The sequence below is a fragment of the Sturnira hondurensis genome, unplaced genomic scaffold (genome assembly GCF_014824575.4).
Source record: "Sturnira hondurensis isolate 20B ecotype Veracruz unplaced genomic scaffold, ASM1482457v3 Scaffold0005563, whole genome shotgun sequence".
Lineage (NCBI taxonomy): Eukaryota > Metazoa > Chordata > Mammalia > Chiroptera > Phyllostomidae > Sturnira > Sturnira hondurensis.
In genome coordinates, this window is record NW_028078194.1 from 5,525,012 (window position 1) to 5,540,034 (window position 15,023).

Consider the following 15,023-nt stretch of genomic DNA (forward strand, 5'->3'; position numbering starts at 1 on the left):
GAACATGTACCAGAGTACAGATTTGAATTGGCAACTTAATATAGAGCTATTCTTTGATAATAACTACATGCCTCTAACAAATTAATCAACTTACATCCATTTGACATAATGTATTATTGGGAGTGTTAATATAAAATGTGAGTGTGGAGGCATGATCAACATGAACACCATGTGCCCTTCTTTTATTGTTAGCTGTTGCATCCTTAACAGTCAAAATATTGAATTGATGGAAGATCCCTTGCTTCATTTATCCCATCACCTAAGCTGTTGTTATTTATGCTTTGCTTCCTACCTTCGTTTAATCTATCTGGCTTTTTTGTCTTAACTTTTCTTACTTTTATCCCCTTCCTGACTCTGTTTTTCTGTAGCAGATGTCCTTACTGCTTCTCCTGCTCCTAACTGTCAGGAAGGTAAAGCCATTCGAACTGAGCGTTTTCACTGCATGAGCGTCAGTTTCCAGTTTCTTAGGCCTGAGAGCATGAAGCTATGGCACTCGTGTAAATAAAAATAGAGTAGAATAATTGAGCTCACAGACGTCTTGGCAGCCTGCATGGCTCTGATTTGGTATAAGGATATTTTGGTCTAAGCATCTGTGGTCTGATGAGATAGTAAATCCAAGGTGAGAAATGTGCTTTCTTGTTTTTCATTTTAAAAGAATATAATCATGATATACCACTAATACCTTTAAAGTCATTTTGAGTAGAAATTGAAAGCAAGAGCAAAGTATAAAATTATCTCATATTTTAGATTATTTTATTTCCTATCCCTAAGATGCTCACTTAATAAATTGATTTTTAAAATTGTGAAAGCTTTACTTTCCAATTATGTATAATTGTGAAAAGTGCATTGCAAATGACAATGTCCTTTTTTCTCCTGGTTTTGCCCTTTCTAGAGATAAAAGAAGCTAACAGCTTCATTTTAAAGTGAGAGTGAGTAAATATTGTAGCACCATCTGGAAGTGCTTCAGCCACTAAACCCTTCCCAAACTGGTGTGCCGAGAGCTTCTTGTCACAGATGATCCTCCATAATCTTTGCATACTGCATCTACATGACAATGAGCCCTCTCATGTAGATTATGTGTATACGACATATTATTTAACAAAGTGAAAAACGATGCTTCAAGCCACCATTTTGGTAACATGTAGCCTCGGCCTTATGGGCGAGCATGAGTATTTGGATATGTTTGCAATGATGTAGGCACAGCCCTCAAGTGAAGCATTTGGTTCTTGTCTGCTGAAACCTGCCATCTCATTTTCAGACAACATTCTAGAAGACAGACCTGAAAATAAATCATGTAACGACAAGCTTCAGTTTGAGTATAGTGAAGAAATCCCCAAGAGGATAAAGAAAGCCGATAACTCTGCTTGCAACAAAGGAAAGGTGGGTGAATGGTTTCTGTGCAATTGCATGTGTTGGTTTCAGGTGGGATTTCACTCCCTCCCGATCCCTTCCCTTCACCTTTCCCCCTTGCTTTCCCTTAGATGCCAAAGCTCACGTGGTGATGCTATGGGGCACCCACCTGCCATTTGCAGAAGGTTAGTCATTGACTCATCCAGTCAATACCTTCTGAAGCTGTACTGTGTGGCCGACACTGAGGTGGCACAGGAGGTGGTTTGGTGATGGAGACCAACCTGTAAACAGTGCTTATAGCAGACAAAAACAGGTCATGCAGGCCTAGAAGACAGCCTGGTACCTTCAAGGAATTGCTAGGAGCTTTAAAGATGTTTGAGATGACCAGAAGATTTACGGGGCCAGGTCATGAAGTGTTAATAGAGGAATAACACTGAGACAGAAGGATAAATGAGATACCCACACCCTACCCTCAGGGGCCTCCCAGTATGTAGGCTGTGAGCCAGTCTATACAATACCAGCCCTGACATTGTTGAAGAACAAAATAATATAATATGTCAAAAATGTGAGCTATAGAAGCATGCTCAATTATCTATTCATTCAACAAATATACATTGACCGTTCCACATTTACCACACTGGACTATATCCCATGAGTTACACTCATTTCTTATTCTCAGAAAGTTTTTACCCTGCCCAGGTTGGTGTGGCTCAGTGGATTGAGCCCTGGCCTGTGAACCAAAGAGTCACCAGTTTGAGTCCCAGTCAGGACACATGCCTGGATTGCTGGCCAGGTCCCCAGTGGGTGTGAGGGGGTGAGAGGCAACCACACACTAATGTTTCTCTCCCTCTCTCCCTCCTTTCCCCTCTGTCTAAAAATAAATAAATAAAATCTTTTTTAAAAAGAAAGTTTTTACTCTAGGAAAGGTATTAGGAGAAAAGGGTAAATATAGAGAAGGTAAAACACACTGGTGACATGAGAAGGGAACAGATAAAGTGCTCGTGGGTGGCATATGCCTTCCATGTCAACTGGCATTATTTTTCCTTTGACAGGTATATGACATGGAGCTGGGAGAAGAATTTTATCTTCCTCAGAATAAAAAGGAAAGCAGACAGATTGCACCCGAGCTTTCTGACCTTGTCATCTATTGCCAAGCAGTAAAATTTCCAGGTAAGAAGAAGAAAAATCATCTAAAACCTTTAAAGATATCAAAAGATAATAATATACTATTTATTTAATTGCACATTGTGAATACTCTCAAAATAGCTAAACTGTGTTGCAGAATTCATTGTTATAACACCTGATAAATATTTGTTATTATTGTTATTTGCTGTGATGCTCATGAATAAAATACCATAAAATGTTTATTTTCTAGATTACATTATGTCTTTTCGTAATAGGTGATAATGATAACAATATTCATAACATCCAGCAGCTAAATGTTATTAAGCATTTAAGTACCAGGATTTGTGTCAGTATTTTATATACATCATCTTATTGCCCTCCTAATAATTCTATGAGGTAGTGGATTTCTTCCTTGTTTTTAAATAAAACAAGTCTGAGAGAGAGAAAGTAATTGGCCCTAGATTTCAGAGTGTATCCATTAAGACTCTTTTGTTTAAAAGTGGCAAAAATTGACTTAAGCAAAGAGGAAGTTTATTGGCTCATGAATTGAAAAGTGAAGGGAGCCCTGACCAGTATGGTTCAGTTGGTTGGGCGTCATCCTCAAAACAAAAGGTCACCAGTTTGACTCCTGGTCATGGCACATCCCTGGGTTGCGGGTTAGGTCCCCAGTCAGGGCATGTATGAGGGGTGGCCAATCAGTGTTTCTCACTCTCTCTCTATCCCTCTCTCTGAAAAAAAAAAAAGATAAGTAAATAAAGTAGCATTTTTTAAAAAGAAAGAAAAGTGAAGGGATATCCAGTTTCAGGCACAGCATGATCCAGGGCTGTCTCTTACACCACTGTCACTGTCTCCACTCCATTGGCCCTGTTCCCTTCGTGGTTGTCAGGCAGCTGCTACAGGCTCACACTACGTTTCCAGATTCAGCTTCAGTGTAAGAATCTCTTCCAGAACTTTCAGCAGCAGTTTGATTGTTTTTCATTAGGTCCTTCTTCCATCCCTGAACCAATCCCTGTACCAATCCCTGTGGCCAAGAGCAAACAGTGTTCTGAGAGTCTAGGGCCCAGTCACACACCCCTTCCCTCAGCTGGGTAGCAAGACTACACCCAAACTACAAGGACCGAGAGCGGGGTTGTTTCAGTGGGAGAAAAGGTTTTCCCAATTGGCCATTTCTAGAAGTACAGTGCTGGTAAACTGCTTCCCCCCAAAAGCTTCATTTCAGTCAGTAAATGACAGAACCACAATTGTAAAGCCTATCTCCATTGCACTAGCCCACCTCTCTTGTTAGGGTGTGTTGTCAGCGAGCTCCCCCAGCTGTGTTCCCGCAAAGGGGGCAGCAGGAAGTGGAGGGCACAACATGAGAGTCCATAAATATATGGAGGTCAGAAAACTTCATCTCCTTATACTAACCAAAAGGATTCCCTTGCGCAAGGTCTCTGAAGACAGAAAAGCCTCTGGAATTGGGGGATTGTATAAATGTTGGTGAGCGGGGTGTATAAACTTGGCCTGCAGAGGGAGTTAAATACCTGCCCTCATTATTTTCAATATGGTCTGAAAGAAGATCCTGGCTTCCAGAGGTTTAAGTTCAGCACCAGTTCTCACACTCTACCCTGAAGGTGAGGCAAAGGTATTGGAGTATTTAAAAATTAGGTAATAGTGCCCTGGCTGGTGTAGCTCAGTGGATTGAGCATGGGCCTGCGAACCAGACGATTGTAGTTCGACTCCCAGTCAGGGCACATGCCTGGGTTGCAGGCCAGTTCCTGGCAGGGGACACACCAGAGGCAACCATACATTGATATTTCTCTCCCTCTCTCCTTCCCTTCCCCTCTAGAGATAAATAAATAAAAATATTTAAAAAAAACAAAAATAATAAAAATAAAAATTAGGTAATAGTGTTCTTTTTACACACCAGAAGAAATTTTATGTGTATTTTTTAATCCTCACCCAAGAATATGTTTATTGATTTTAGAGAGAGTGGAAAGGGGAGAGAAAGAAACACCAATGTGAGAGAGAAACATCAGTCAGTTGCCTCCTGTATGTGCCCCGACCAGGAATTGAACCCACATCCTAGGTGTGTGCCCTGACCAAAGATCAAACCCGTAACCTTTTTGGTGTACGGGACGATGCTCCAACCAACTGAGCCACCAGGTTAGGGCAACGTTCGGAGTTTTTGGCAGCTGCTGTTGCTCATCTGCTAGCAAGTGCTGTTGGAGAGGATATGAATGGGTGAATAACAAGCAAAGATTTCAAAGAAATGCAGGAACCTAGCCATTTAAGTTTAGTTTCACAGATCATGACTTCCTCTCACGTGACTACAACATGACCATATTCACAGCTGGTGAAATTGTTCTTACGACGAGGAAAAATCCTTTTCCTGTCACAAGAGCCTTGTGGCCTGTGTGTCCTTAATCCCAGGAACAAGCGAGAAGGCTACTTCATCCGAGAGTCCCACTCACCACATCTCTTTTCTTTATAAATTCAGCTGACACTATACCCAAACCATTCCGGGCTTTGCCTTTTCTTCTCAAGTACCAAGGAAATAATAAAGAGCACTCATTCCCAAAGGCGTTCGAAGTCAGTGTGGAAGATCAAGTCTCTGTATGGACAGAGAACTATAGAAGAGTTAGAAGGTCATTGGGTGCAGCTTCTGATTTGAGGCACAGACTAAGCATGAGGTCATCTGGCTTATTTTTAAAACTCCCAGTGTGCTCTTCTTTTAAAGTGTTTCTATGGCACATATTCTTTATAGATATACCATATTTTAATTTTTTTAGTAATTGAGGTTTGTAACTGTTTCTTTCCCCAAATATGTTTCCTTCCTCAAAATAACTAAGTTGTATTGCCAGAATCATTATTACAATACCTTCTGCATATTTGTTGTGATTACAGTTTGCTTTGATGCTCCTGGGGAAAATACCATAAGATGTTCATTTTTCTGCACCATTGATTTTAATTTTCCTGCATTATCCATTTCAGTGCATCTCACCCTTCACTATCCCAAGTCCCTTCTAAGGAGCCATGTGCAAAAAAAGCTTCAGAGCAGTGAGGCAGCATGAACATTGTGTTAGGTCCTCCCCAGAAGCACAGGAACTTTCCCAAGACCACAGCCCCACGTCAGTGGTAGGACTCATCTCCTCAACGACCTTGACTAAGTTAACTTTCCTGCACTTCAGATTCCTTATCCCTAAAAGAGACATAATAGTCCTAACTTGCAGGGTTGTTCTAAAAATTAACAATAAAGTACATTATTGTTACACTATTTACGAATAGTTGGCTCTCCAGAAATGGTAGTGGTTGCTGTTCCCACCGGTAAAGGGGCCAACAGGGCAGACGAAGGCTCTTTGCTGCTCCTTCTGTTACTTCTGCAGCCTCTTTGGATTCTTCCCTTTCTTGGTGGCCCAGCCCTTGCTCTTTCTTCCTTACTCCGCCCTGAGGGAACAATCAGGCCCTTCACAGAAGGTCCCCCATCCCCGGGGAGTGTGGGCACGTGCCAGGATGTGTGCAAAAGCCCCAGAATGCACATGGGGCCTCACTCTGGCCCCTCATCGGTTTACTTGGGAGAAAATCTACCGTTGCATTATTGTGTAGAGGGCAAAATTCATACACAATTTTAAGATAAAGCATGAGAACTCATTAGTGCAAGTTTGTGCATCTTTGTACTAATGAATGCTTCAGAGAGAAAAAAAGAAGGCCCACAGCTCCTATGAACTGAGCACTTTCTCTGAACAAGACACTCTACTAAATATGTATATCACATTATCTCACTTAATCTTAACCACAGCCCTTTTACAGATGAGGAAGAAGTTGGGCACAGGGATTAAACAACTTTGACGAGGTCACCCCACCAGGAACTGGATTTAAACCCCACAGTTTATGCTTTTATTACGTACTACTTTATCCTGTCTTCTCTAATGATGCTCTTGGGAAGTGCCTTTCCATCTCAAAGAGGACCTCCTGAGCACTGCTCCAGCTGAAGGAATTACTCTCTCATGTACAATTGTAGACAGTCAGACAGTTTGGAGGCAACTCTGGCTGCACTGGTGCCTTTCACTCATGCTTCCTGCACTGGGTCCAGGCTTGTGTGGTGTGCATTCACTTCCTCATTCAGCAAATATCTGTTAAATAGCTGCTGTGCACCAGGCACTATGCTGGGCAGAAAGGATCCAGAGAGTGAGAAAGAGAAGCATGAACATCACTATCGTAGAATGCATTTCCCATCGCCCTGAGTGGTATGGCTCATTCGGTTGGGCAGCATTCCACAGAGCGAGAGGTCGCTTGTTGCATTCCTGGTTGGGGCCTGTGCCTGGGTTCTGGGTTTGTTCTGTGGACGGGGTGTGTAGGAGTGGCAGCGGATCGATGTTTCTCTCCTCTCTTTCCCCTCCCTTCTCTTCTCTCTAAAAAAAAAGACATAAATAAAATCTTTTTTAAATGTATGTCCCATTTAATTATCACACTAACCCTGTGAGGTCCTAACATTCCAGCCATTTTGTGGGTAAGGAAACTGAGGAAGAGAGAAGGTAGATGTTAAGTCAAGGCTCCCATACTGGCAGGAACTCAACCTAGAAAATACAACTCTAAAATCTGGCTCCTTACCATTCTTTCATCTCTGCAGATTGAGTAATTAGGTCCTCATAATTAATGTGGACCGGAGCACTTTCTTTGTACGTGCCTTTTCCAGATCTGCCTGGTGCTCCATCAAGTGGGGGTGTGTGTGACTTCGTGGTGGTTCTGTAGTAATCGTGTAGTTCTCGGCACAGGTGCCCACAGAGATTAAAAAAAAAAAAACTTTGCTCTAATTTCCTGCAATACTATTATTAACAGTGCTAAAAATGCTAGTAGGTCTTCTGTACTGGATTACAAGGGAGTAGTAGGACTTCAAAATAAACATTAACAAGGATGGAAAATGTTGAGTTTCCTTGCTTGTAGTTTTTGGCTTATTTATTTTCATTTTATGGGAACAGGCCTGTCAACTCTAAATGCATCTGGCTCCAGCAGAGGAAAAGAAAGGAAAAGCAGGAAGTCCATTTTTGGCAACAATCCGGGCAGAATGAGCCCTGGGGAGACGGCATCATTTAACAAAACATCTGGAAAAAGTAAAGTCACCTTCTCACAATATCTTTGCTTGGTTTCGCATGCTGGATATGTCCGACATTTCACCGTCTAAGCATGTTCCTTGAACTTTTCAATTATTTTTTTATTTTCATGAATGTTTATATTACCTAAGTGTGGTATAAATACTTTTTAAATTTACATTTTAACTTGCTAAAAAATAGTGTTTCACTGAAGATGTTCTAACAGTGTTTGCCTCAAAAGGAAAATATTGGAACCACCTTGGAACATTCTAGTGGTTATTGGAACTGCTCTCTTCACCATTATAACTCCAGAAGATATATCCATTTTATTACTAATTAGTTTTTATTATAAAAGTAATAAATTCTTATAGTTAAAAATGCAAACAATACAGGGTACTATTAAAATTCCTTTCCATTCTCAATGGCTCAGTTCTACTCCCCAGAGGTAACCACTGTTAAGTTTATTGTATTTTATTCAAGAAAAATAAGATCCTTTTTAAGATGATCCAAATGGGATATAACTGAACACACTTGTATAACTTTTCTAGTGCTGTGACTCTTCAAATACTTTTCTGTGCATGTCTCCCTTATTCTACCCAGTGCCTCTGTGCCGCTCCACTGTGTGCCTCCTGTCACGCATTGGACCACTTCCTCGCTGGTAGAGCAGTTGGGTTGCCTCCTGGGTTTTGGCGGTTGTGGGGGTTGCGCTTTTTTTGCTATGAAAATGCTAGACTGACCACCCTTGTACATATATTGTTGTGTATTGTGCAGCTATGTCCACAGGACAGATGAGGTACTGAGGCAAAGGACTTTCAGGCTTTTAATTTAAATTGGTGTTTCTACATTCATTTTTTAAACTCATTAGCCATCATTTTGTTTCAAGGTGGTGGACTCACTCACAAGAAACACTATCGTAGTGTAACGCTATTATAGTGTACCCTTAACAGTGAAACACTAGCACTAGTAAGATCTAGTTACGTGCTTAGAGTTGTTGACTGGAATGTTGTTCAGGTGTATCTAAAACATTTAAAGTTTTCTGCACTAATCGAAGGCTAATCTCTTGGGGGGTTTAGGTTCCTATGAAGGAATGCGACAGGCTTGGGAGGAATCTTCTTCCCCCCTCAGCCCAACCACGTCCCTCAGCGCTATCATTAGAACTCCCAAATGTTACCATATCTCATCGCTGAATGAAAATGCCGCCAAACGTCTGTGTCGCAGGTATTCTCAGAAACTGATCCAGCACACCACCTGTCAGCTCCTCAGGACCTACCCGGCCGCCACCCGCATCGACTCGTCCAACCCCAACCCCCTCATGTTCTGGCTGCATGGGATACAGCTCGTGGCGCTGAACTACCAGACCGATGGTAATGGGCCTGCTGCACCCCCGAGAGGGCCTCTCACCTCTCTCCTCTGCGTCTTACACTTCAGTAAACCTGGTTCAACAAATATTTCTTTCAAGGGGCAAGGTTCCAGACAGGGGCATACTGTATGGAAGAGTGAAACTACAGGTGAATTGGATGCTGAATTGTACCCTTGATGTTTCAGAGTTGAGGCGATAGAAAAGCACCTTCAAAAGGTCCCTGATAATAGTAGCCTGTTCTTGCCCACTTTTTAAGGCACCTTTTAAACATAAGGCTGCTCTTGTGTGTCTTTAAACAGGACACTGTTTAGGTCTGCGTCTAGTTTGCTTCTCAAGATCCTTTGATGCAGAGTTCCCAACACCCCTTGGTAAGCTACCTTGCTAAGGTATTCTTTGCCATCAAAAAGTAGTTGTCACTCCAAACAAATTGCAAGTTAAAACCATTTTAGCTTCTTCTCATCCCTTTGAGATTGAAATGGAGACTGTTGGTCATTGCTCTAAGGGCAGCCAACAGAGACAAAACAAGTATGGGAATGACATGAACTGAGAGAAAGTGGGGTTTGTGTTTCTCCGCTGTTGATAAAACTCTCATAATAGGAACAACTGATGAGTTCTAAAAACCCAGAATAAAAGCTACCATTTTATTGCACACTCGCTGTACACCAGGCCCTGTGCTGAATTTTCTTTGACCCCCATTATCTCGCTCAGTCTTTGCAACATCCCTGAGTGGGATGATCCCCATGAGTGGGATGATCCCCATGAGTGGGATGATCCCCCGAGTGGGATGATCCCCAACATCCCTGGGTACTGTGATGATCCCCATTCCTCGGATGAGCCAACCAAGGCACAGAATGATTGATTTGTTCAAGGTCACAGAATGATAACAGTAATACATTCAAGGACTCAGGGAGTTTAGAGGATAAAATATTTTTTTCCACTTGGTTATGGAGGCAGGAGGGCAGCTGCAGAAGATAAAGCAAACGTAGGTGAGGACTGTGTCCTCGAGTTCATTCAGAAGCCAGTCTTTCCTTTGAACAGCCATGCAGCCTTTTCATCCTCTCACATGCGCTGTCTCAGATCCTAACTAATAGTGCTGGCCCATCAACCACAGCATAGCCCTATCTCCAGCCAAGGTCAAAGCCACCTTTAGCTCTGGGACCAGCTAGCTACCTAGCACAGTGCCAACAGTGCTCATTTGTGGCTGACCGTGCAGACTTTTTTTTTTTGCCCTTGTTATATTTGATTGAAATTAAATAACATAATGCAGGTGAAATACCATTCTCAGCATAGAGGCTGGCTCATAGAGAGCATTCCACAAATGTTAACGATGATTAAGTGTTTTTGATAAGTTATGAAAACAGTATGATTTGGACTCACACAAATGGAAATAATAATGAAATATTTTCAAAGTTGTAAAAATTTCTTTTTAATCTGTCCCAAGTGGCTTGTGGGCTCACATCTCTGACCCTGTCTGTAGCCCTGTGTCCACTGGCGCCCTTGGTTATTATGATACTGAAATATTTTAAGTAAACTGAAATGACTAGCGAATGGTTTTCTCAAGGAAATAGAAATTCATTTGGTTTTGGATGTGCCCTTTCTCCTGATGTGCTGAGGCTGATGCAGACACACTGGCTCCAACGATGGCAAAGAGAACCACCGCTGAATGGAATTGCCCTTCCTTGGGTACCCCTGCAGTCCAGAAGCACACAGTGAGGCTACCTCTTGGTCTTCACTCACCCCTGAAGGCTTTGCCTCTTTCCCAAGTCAAGCTGGGAGTCCGCAGGCAACCAGCTGCCTGCTCAAGGGAGGCAGATGGCTCTGTGTATGTGGATAGTTCACCCTCAAGTTTCTCTACATAATCTTCCAGCACAGGAGACAGTGCTCCCAAAGACCTCCCTTGATCCACTGTGGCGAGCAATGATTAAACATTTCCCCATGCTGGAAAAAGCACAAGCAACGTGCGGTTTCAGCCTGTTCATCGGCAGAAATGGCCTTCATTTGTGCAGACAGGGGAGAGAGCCTGGTAAATATCTTGCACACAGCAGACTCTCGATAGGGACACGCTGAGCTGAAATAGACTGTCCCTGTCTGCACCACTGCAATCCAAACCTGTGGTTCTTGATGTTTGATCCAGATCTTTTCTGGGTACTTTTCTGTGAATTGCAAGTTCAAATAGAGGGATAAAGGTTAATGTTGGAATCACTGTATTTTAATTTCTACAAAAAAAATTCCTAGCTTAGGGAGTGCTTGATTGTCCATAAAACATCCCAAACAAATATCAGAACCTTCTCCAGTATCCCCCTAGCCCCCAGCAGTGTTCCATGGATCATCTGCCTCACCATTTCCGGAATTTGAGGGCACCCCGATGCCCCAGCAGGGTGTCTGTAGACTCAGAGTTATCTCTTCCCAGGATTTCTGATGGCTCCATCAACTCCAAGAAGGGCTGCAGGGGTCTGGAACCAGGAATAGCCCAGGTCTACACTCAGTAAAACAGACTCTTGTGTTTGGAAACTGACGGGAGCCTGGTATTCGAGCCCTGCTTGTTGCTGGCAGCTGTCCCTCAATGTTCTTTCCTTCAGGGCAGAACAGTTTCTGCCACATGTCCCAGGACCAACAAGTGTGTAGACGTGTGGCCCCAGTCGAACAAAAGCTTCTGTTAGTATTTAACGTGCTTTCTTGAATGATTGTCAAACTCTTTGCAATGATTTTTCCAGCCCCCAAGTATAGGCATAATTATTACGGGAATGGTGTCTAACTAACACAGGACTTTAAAATTAATAGAAAATCATAAAAGTAATGCTATGCCTGATCTGCCATCACATGCAGGACCGAGAGGGGTAATCGTGTGACACAGATTCATACACACTCCTTCACTTGGTTACAACAGGGGTTTTAAACCTACAGCCCCAGGTGAAGTTGTGGAACCACCCCGAGGCCATGTAGGAGGGCTAGATTTGATGTCCCCCTTTATTTCAAACTGAGCAGCTCCACCTGGACCTGTTTTACCTGTTGCATTTCTAAATGCAATTGTAGTAAACAACAAGTGTCTTAGAGCTTTAGAAAGTCACAGGATAGACACAGACTTCATGAAGTCAGACTTCAAACCCAAACAGGTGTTGACATCACAATAATAACTTAACAGCTCCTGTTTCTCAAGACCTTCTATGTGCCAAATGCTGGGTAGGGGCTCACATTATCTCGCTTATGACGAGATAATGCCTCCCCTGTGGGAGGCACATTATGTAATTCGGCTGTTAAGATTAGGAACAATGGGGTAGGCTGTCGGGGCTTGAACCCCAGCACCCACTTCTTACTAACAGTGTGCTTTGGGTTCTTTCATTTCTTGTGCCTCAGTTTCCTCATCTCCTATAAAAAGGAGAACACCTCATGGGTTATTGGGAAGCATTGATACCATTAAAGTGCTTAAAATGGGCACCTTAGAAGAGCGTAGTGAGTGTACACTGCTAGTTTTCAGTAACATATATTCAGTTCACATTCCTCAGCTCTGCACGAGCTAGTTTGCTTCATTTACTCAGCCATCCGAGCCCAAGTCTGTGTTCCTCTGTCACCAAGCAGCCTGGGAAGAGAATTCTCTTCTTACTGCAGGCAAGACAGTCAGCCTCAGTGAATCAGTCCCTTTAGGACTAGAAGGGGCCTGAGACACGGGGTCCAGGGCATAGATTTTATAGGTAAGGAGACTGAGCCCAAGTAGCTTTCACAGGTCTAAGACATCTTACCCCAAGAAATCCTGCATACAATCTCAGCCAATTCCACATACACAGACAGATTTTACTCACGAGACACGTGGAGGCCAACTGCATATTGTTCCGTGGTGCTTACCACACTTTCCCTTGATGTCGGTCCATGTAGCAAAATTCAGTCTGCACATGGAAGGAATCTATCAGAGGGAATATTTGTCAGGTGTGTCTCATAAACTCGCTGTTCATTTGGGCAACCTCCATACAGACTTGCGCAATCAAATGAACATTTGAGCGTGTAAGAGCCCAAAATGGTGCAGGAATCCCATCATTCAGCATAGAGCTGTGCCAAGTGAAATCCGGCCAGGGAAGACTGGAAGCCGTTGTGAGGGTTCCCAGAGTTTACGACAGAGGGGATCGTGGACATGATGTGAATCACATGTGATGATAATGTTTTTTCATATTTAACTACAATTAAAAAAGAGGTAAAAGTGTTGTAATATATGAGTTGAAATTGAGATTTCATGGAAAAATATATTTCTCTGGCTCTTCTCCCAGTCTTTCTTGGATTATTGAGATTTTATCTTATACTTGCAAAAGCAAGAATTGGTCATACACTTATCTGCATGGTTTAGCGTATGGGGATAAGAAAATGCTTTTATTATTCCTTTCTAAGAGTCAGTATAAAATGATGTATGTCAAAGATATTTTGGGGATGGGTGTTGTAAATTTTTATTTGCCAAAGGAGTTTTTCTAAGTGGTGGAACCTGGGATGGGGTGAGAATCCTAGGTTTATCCCTAAACTGAGCTCCATGGAGACAGGGACTTTGTGTCTTGGTACCTGGTGTATCTCTGGCGCCTAACACAACCAGGCGCACGGCCACTCCATCAGGCTATGGGATAAGTGGATGGTCACCTCTTTGTCATGCTTAAACTTTGGGAAAATCAACACAAGGTTCTCTTGAACTTCGCATTTACAAGTAACAAAGTAACAGGCAATATTGACTTTGTTTTGCAGATCTCCCCTTACATTTAAATGCTGCCATGTTTGAGGCCAACGGTGGCTGTGGCTATGTTTTGAAACCCCCGGTTCTGTGGGACAAGAACTGTCCCATGTACCAGAAGTTTTCTCCCTTGGAAAGAGACCTGGACAACATGGAGCCTGCCGTCTACTCTCTAACCGTAAGTGTGGCTCCTGTCATCCGAAGTAGCAAGGTGCTTCAGCCGTGCTGAATACGAACTGGTTTTGAGTTCAAGGCATTACAGAGTTCTCGTGTGGCAGTTTGGTTCATGCAGTTCAGTCCCCAAAAGGATTTCTTTGCCTTTTAAAAGCTGCGGCTGTGGTTTAGGAGTGCCACCACCAGGCATGTCTCTGCCAGTGCCCGGCCGGTGGAGTTGCGAGCTCCCTGCGTCACCCGCACACTGACGAAGGCCACCCTGTCCTCCAGCGCCCTCGGAGTCGTCCCTGAGTGCCTGCCCTAGAAGTTGAGCTCCTTGTTAGAGCAGGTCGTCTTAACCTCTAACAGGCTCTTATGAGATGAAACAGCCATCAGTATACAAATCAATTACAAATACCTTTCCTCACGGTTCAAAGTTTATCATTGGGCCTTTCCTTAGTCCTTTCATTGCCTATTTAGCTAAATGTCAAAACTCTGCAGACTGCTCTTAACAACAGCCCCTGGTAGCTCATCACTCAGCATTACTTGCCCATTCTTTCCTCTTCTGCCTCTTAGCAGACAGAGGAAAAGCCCACTGGATGGGGGATAGCGAAGAGGGGTGAGGTGATCTCTTCTGTCTGACTTTACAGCTTGTCCGTTCAACTCCAGAGGAAGAAGACCAAGCAGCCTCCGCTCACGACACCTCAGACCCCTGGGAGCACCCACTCCCAGATCTTCCTTCCATCTCCACTGCTTGTCTCTTTCCCTAAGACTAGGGCAGGGGCCCTTCTTCTGTTGACCATCCTAGGTAGACTCGAGCAGAGTCCCATCTGCTAACAGAAGGCTATGAATTAAATTTTAACAGTGTTCCCTGTGACTTGCTGCTAAACTAAACTATGCAGGAAAATGACTTTGAACTTACAACATATACACCTAAAACATCTTGAACAGAATGTTCCTAACAAATTTGTGCTTAAGGCCCCCCTCCTTTTCTCTTGCCTTCTTGAGAAACTCAATTGCATCTTAATTGCTTAGTTTTGAAGATACTTGAACATTTTGGTGGTTGGACGGTCACAGATCAGTGAGGTGACAAAATAAGCTTTTCCCGTGACTCCAGCCATGGGGTCGCCTGACTGCAATCCCTTCCCTTGTTTGTTCAGCCGATTTATTAACCATCTCCCTCATCCATGCCAGAGTGTGCTTTGTGTGGGCAAGCAGTGAGGGGCAGAGGGTGCCTTTGTATCTCTGGTGACGTTGGTCCTCG

At 43.2% G+C, this 15,023-nt stretch overlaps 1 protein-coding gene across 2 annotated transcripts in view; it reads left to right on the forward strand.

The window, feature by feature from the left end:
- The window catches only part of PLCE1 (phospholipase C epsilon 1), a 343,613-nt gene that overhangs the window by 307,569 nt on the left and 21,021 nt on the right, over positions 1-15,023 (forward strand). For both annotated transcript variants that reach the window (XM_037047396.1, XM_037047397.1), the window contains 5 exons: positions 1,259-1,380; positions 2,403-2,520; positions 7,434-7,565; positions 8,618-8,908; positions 13,621-13,784. In XM_037047396.1, coding sequence (XP_036903291.1) covers positions 1,259-1,380; positions 2,403-2,520; positions 7,434-7,565; positions 8,618-8,908; positions 13,621-13,784 — 827 coding nt within the window. The remainder of the gene's footprint in view (positions 1-1,258; positions 1,381-2,402; positions 2,521-7,433; positions 7,566-8,617; positions 8,909-13,620; positions 13,785-15,023) is intronic.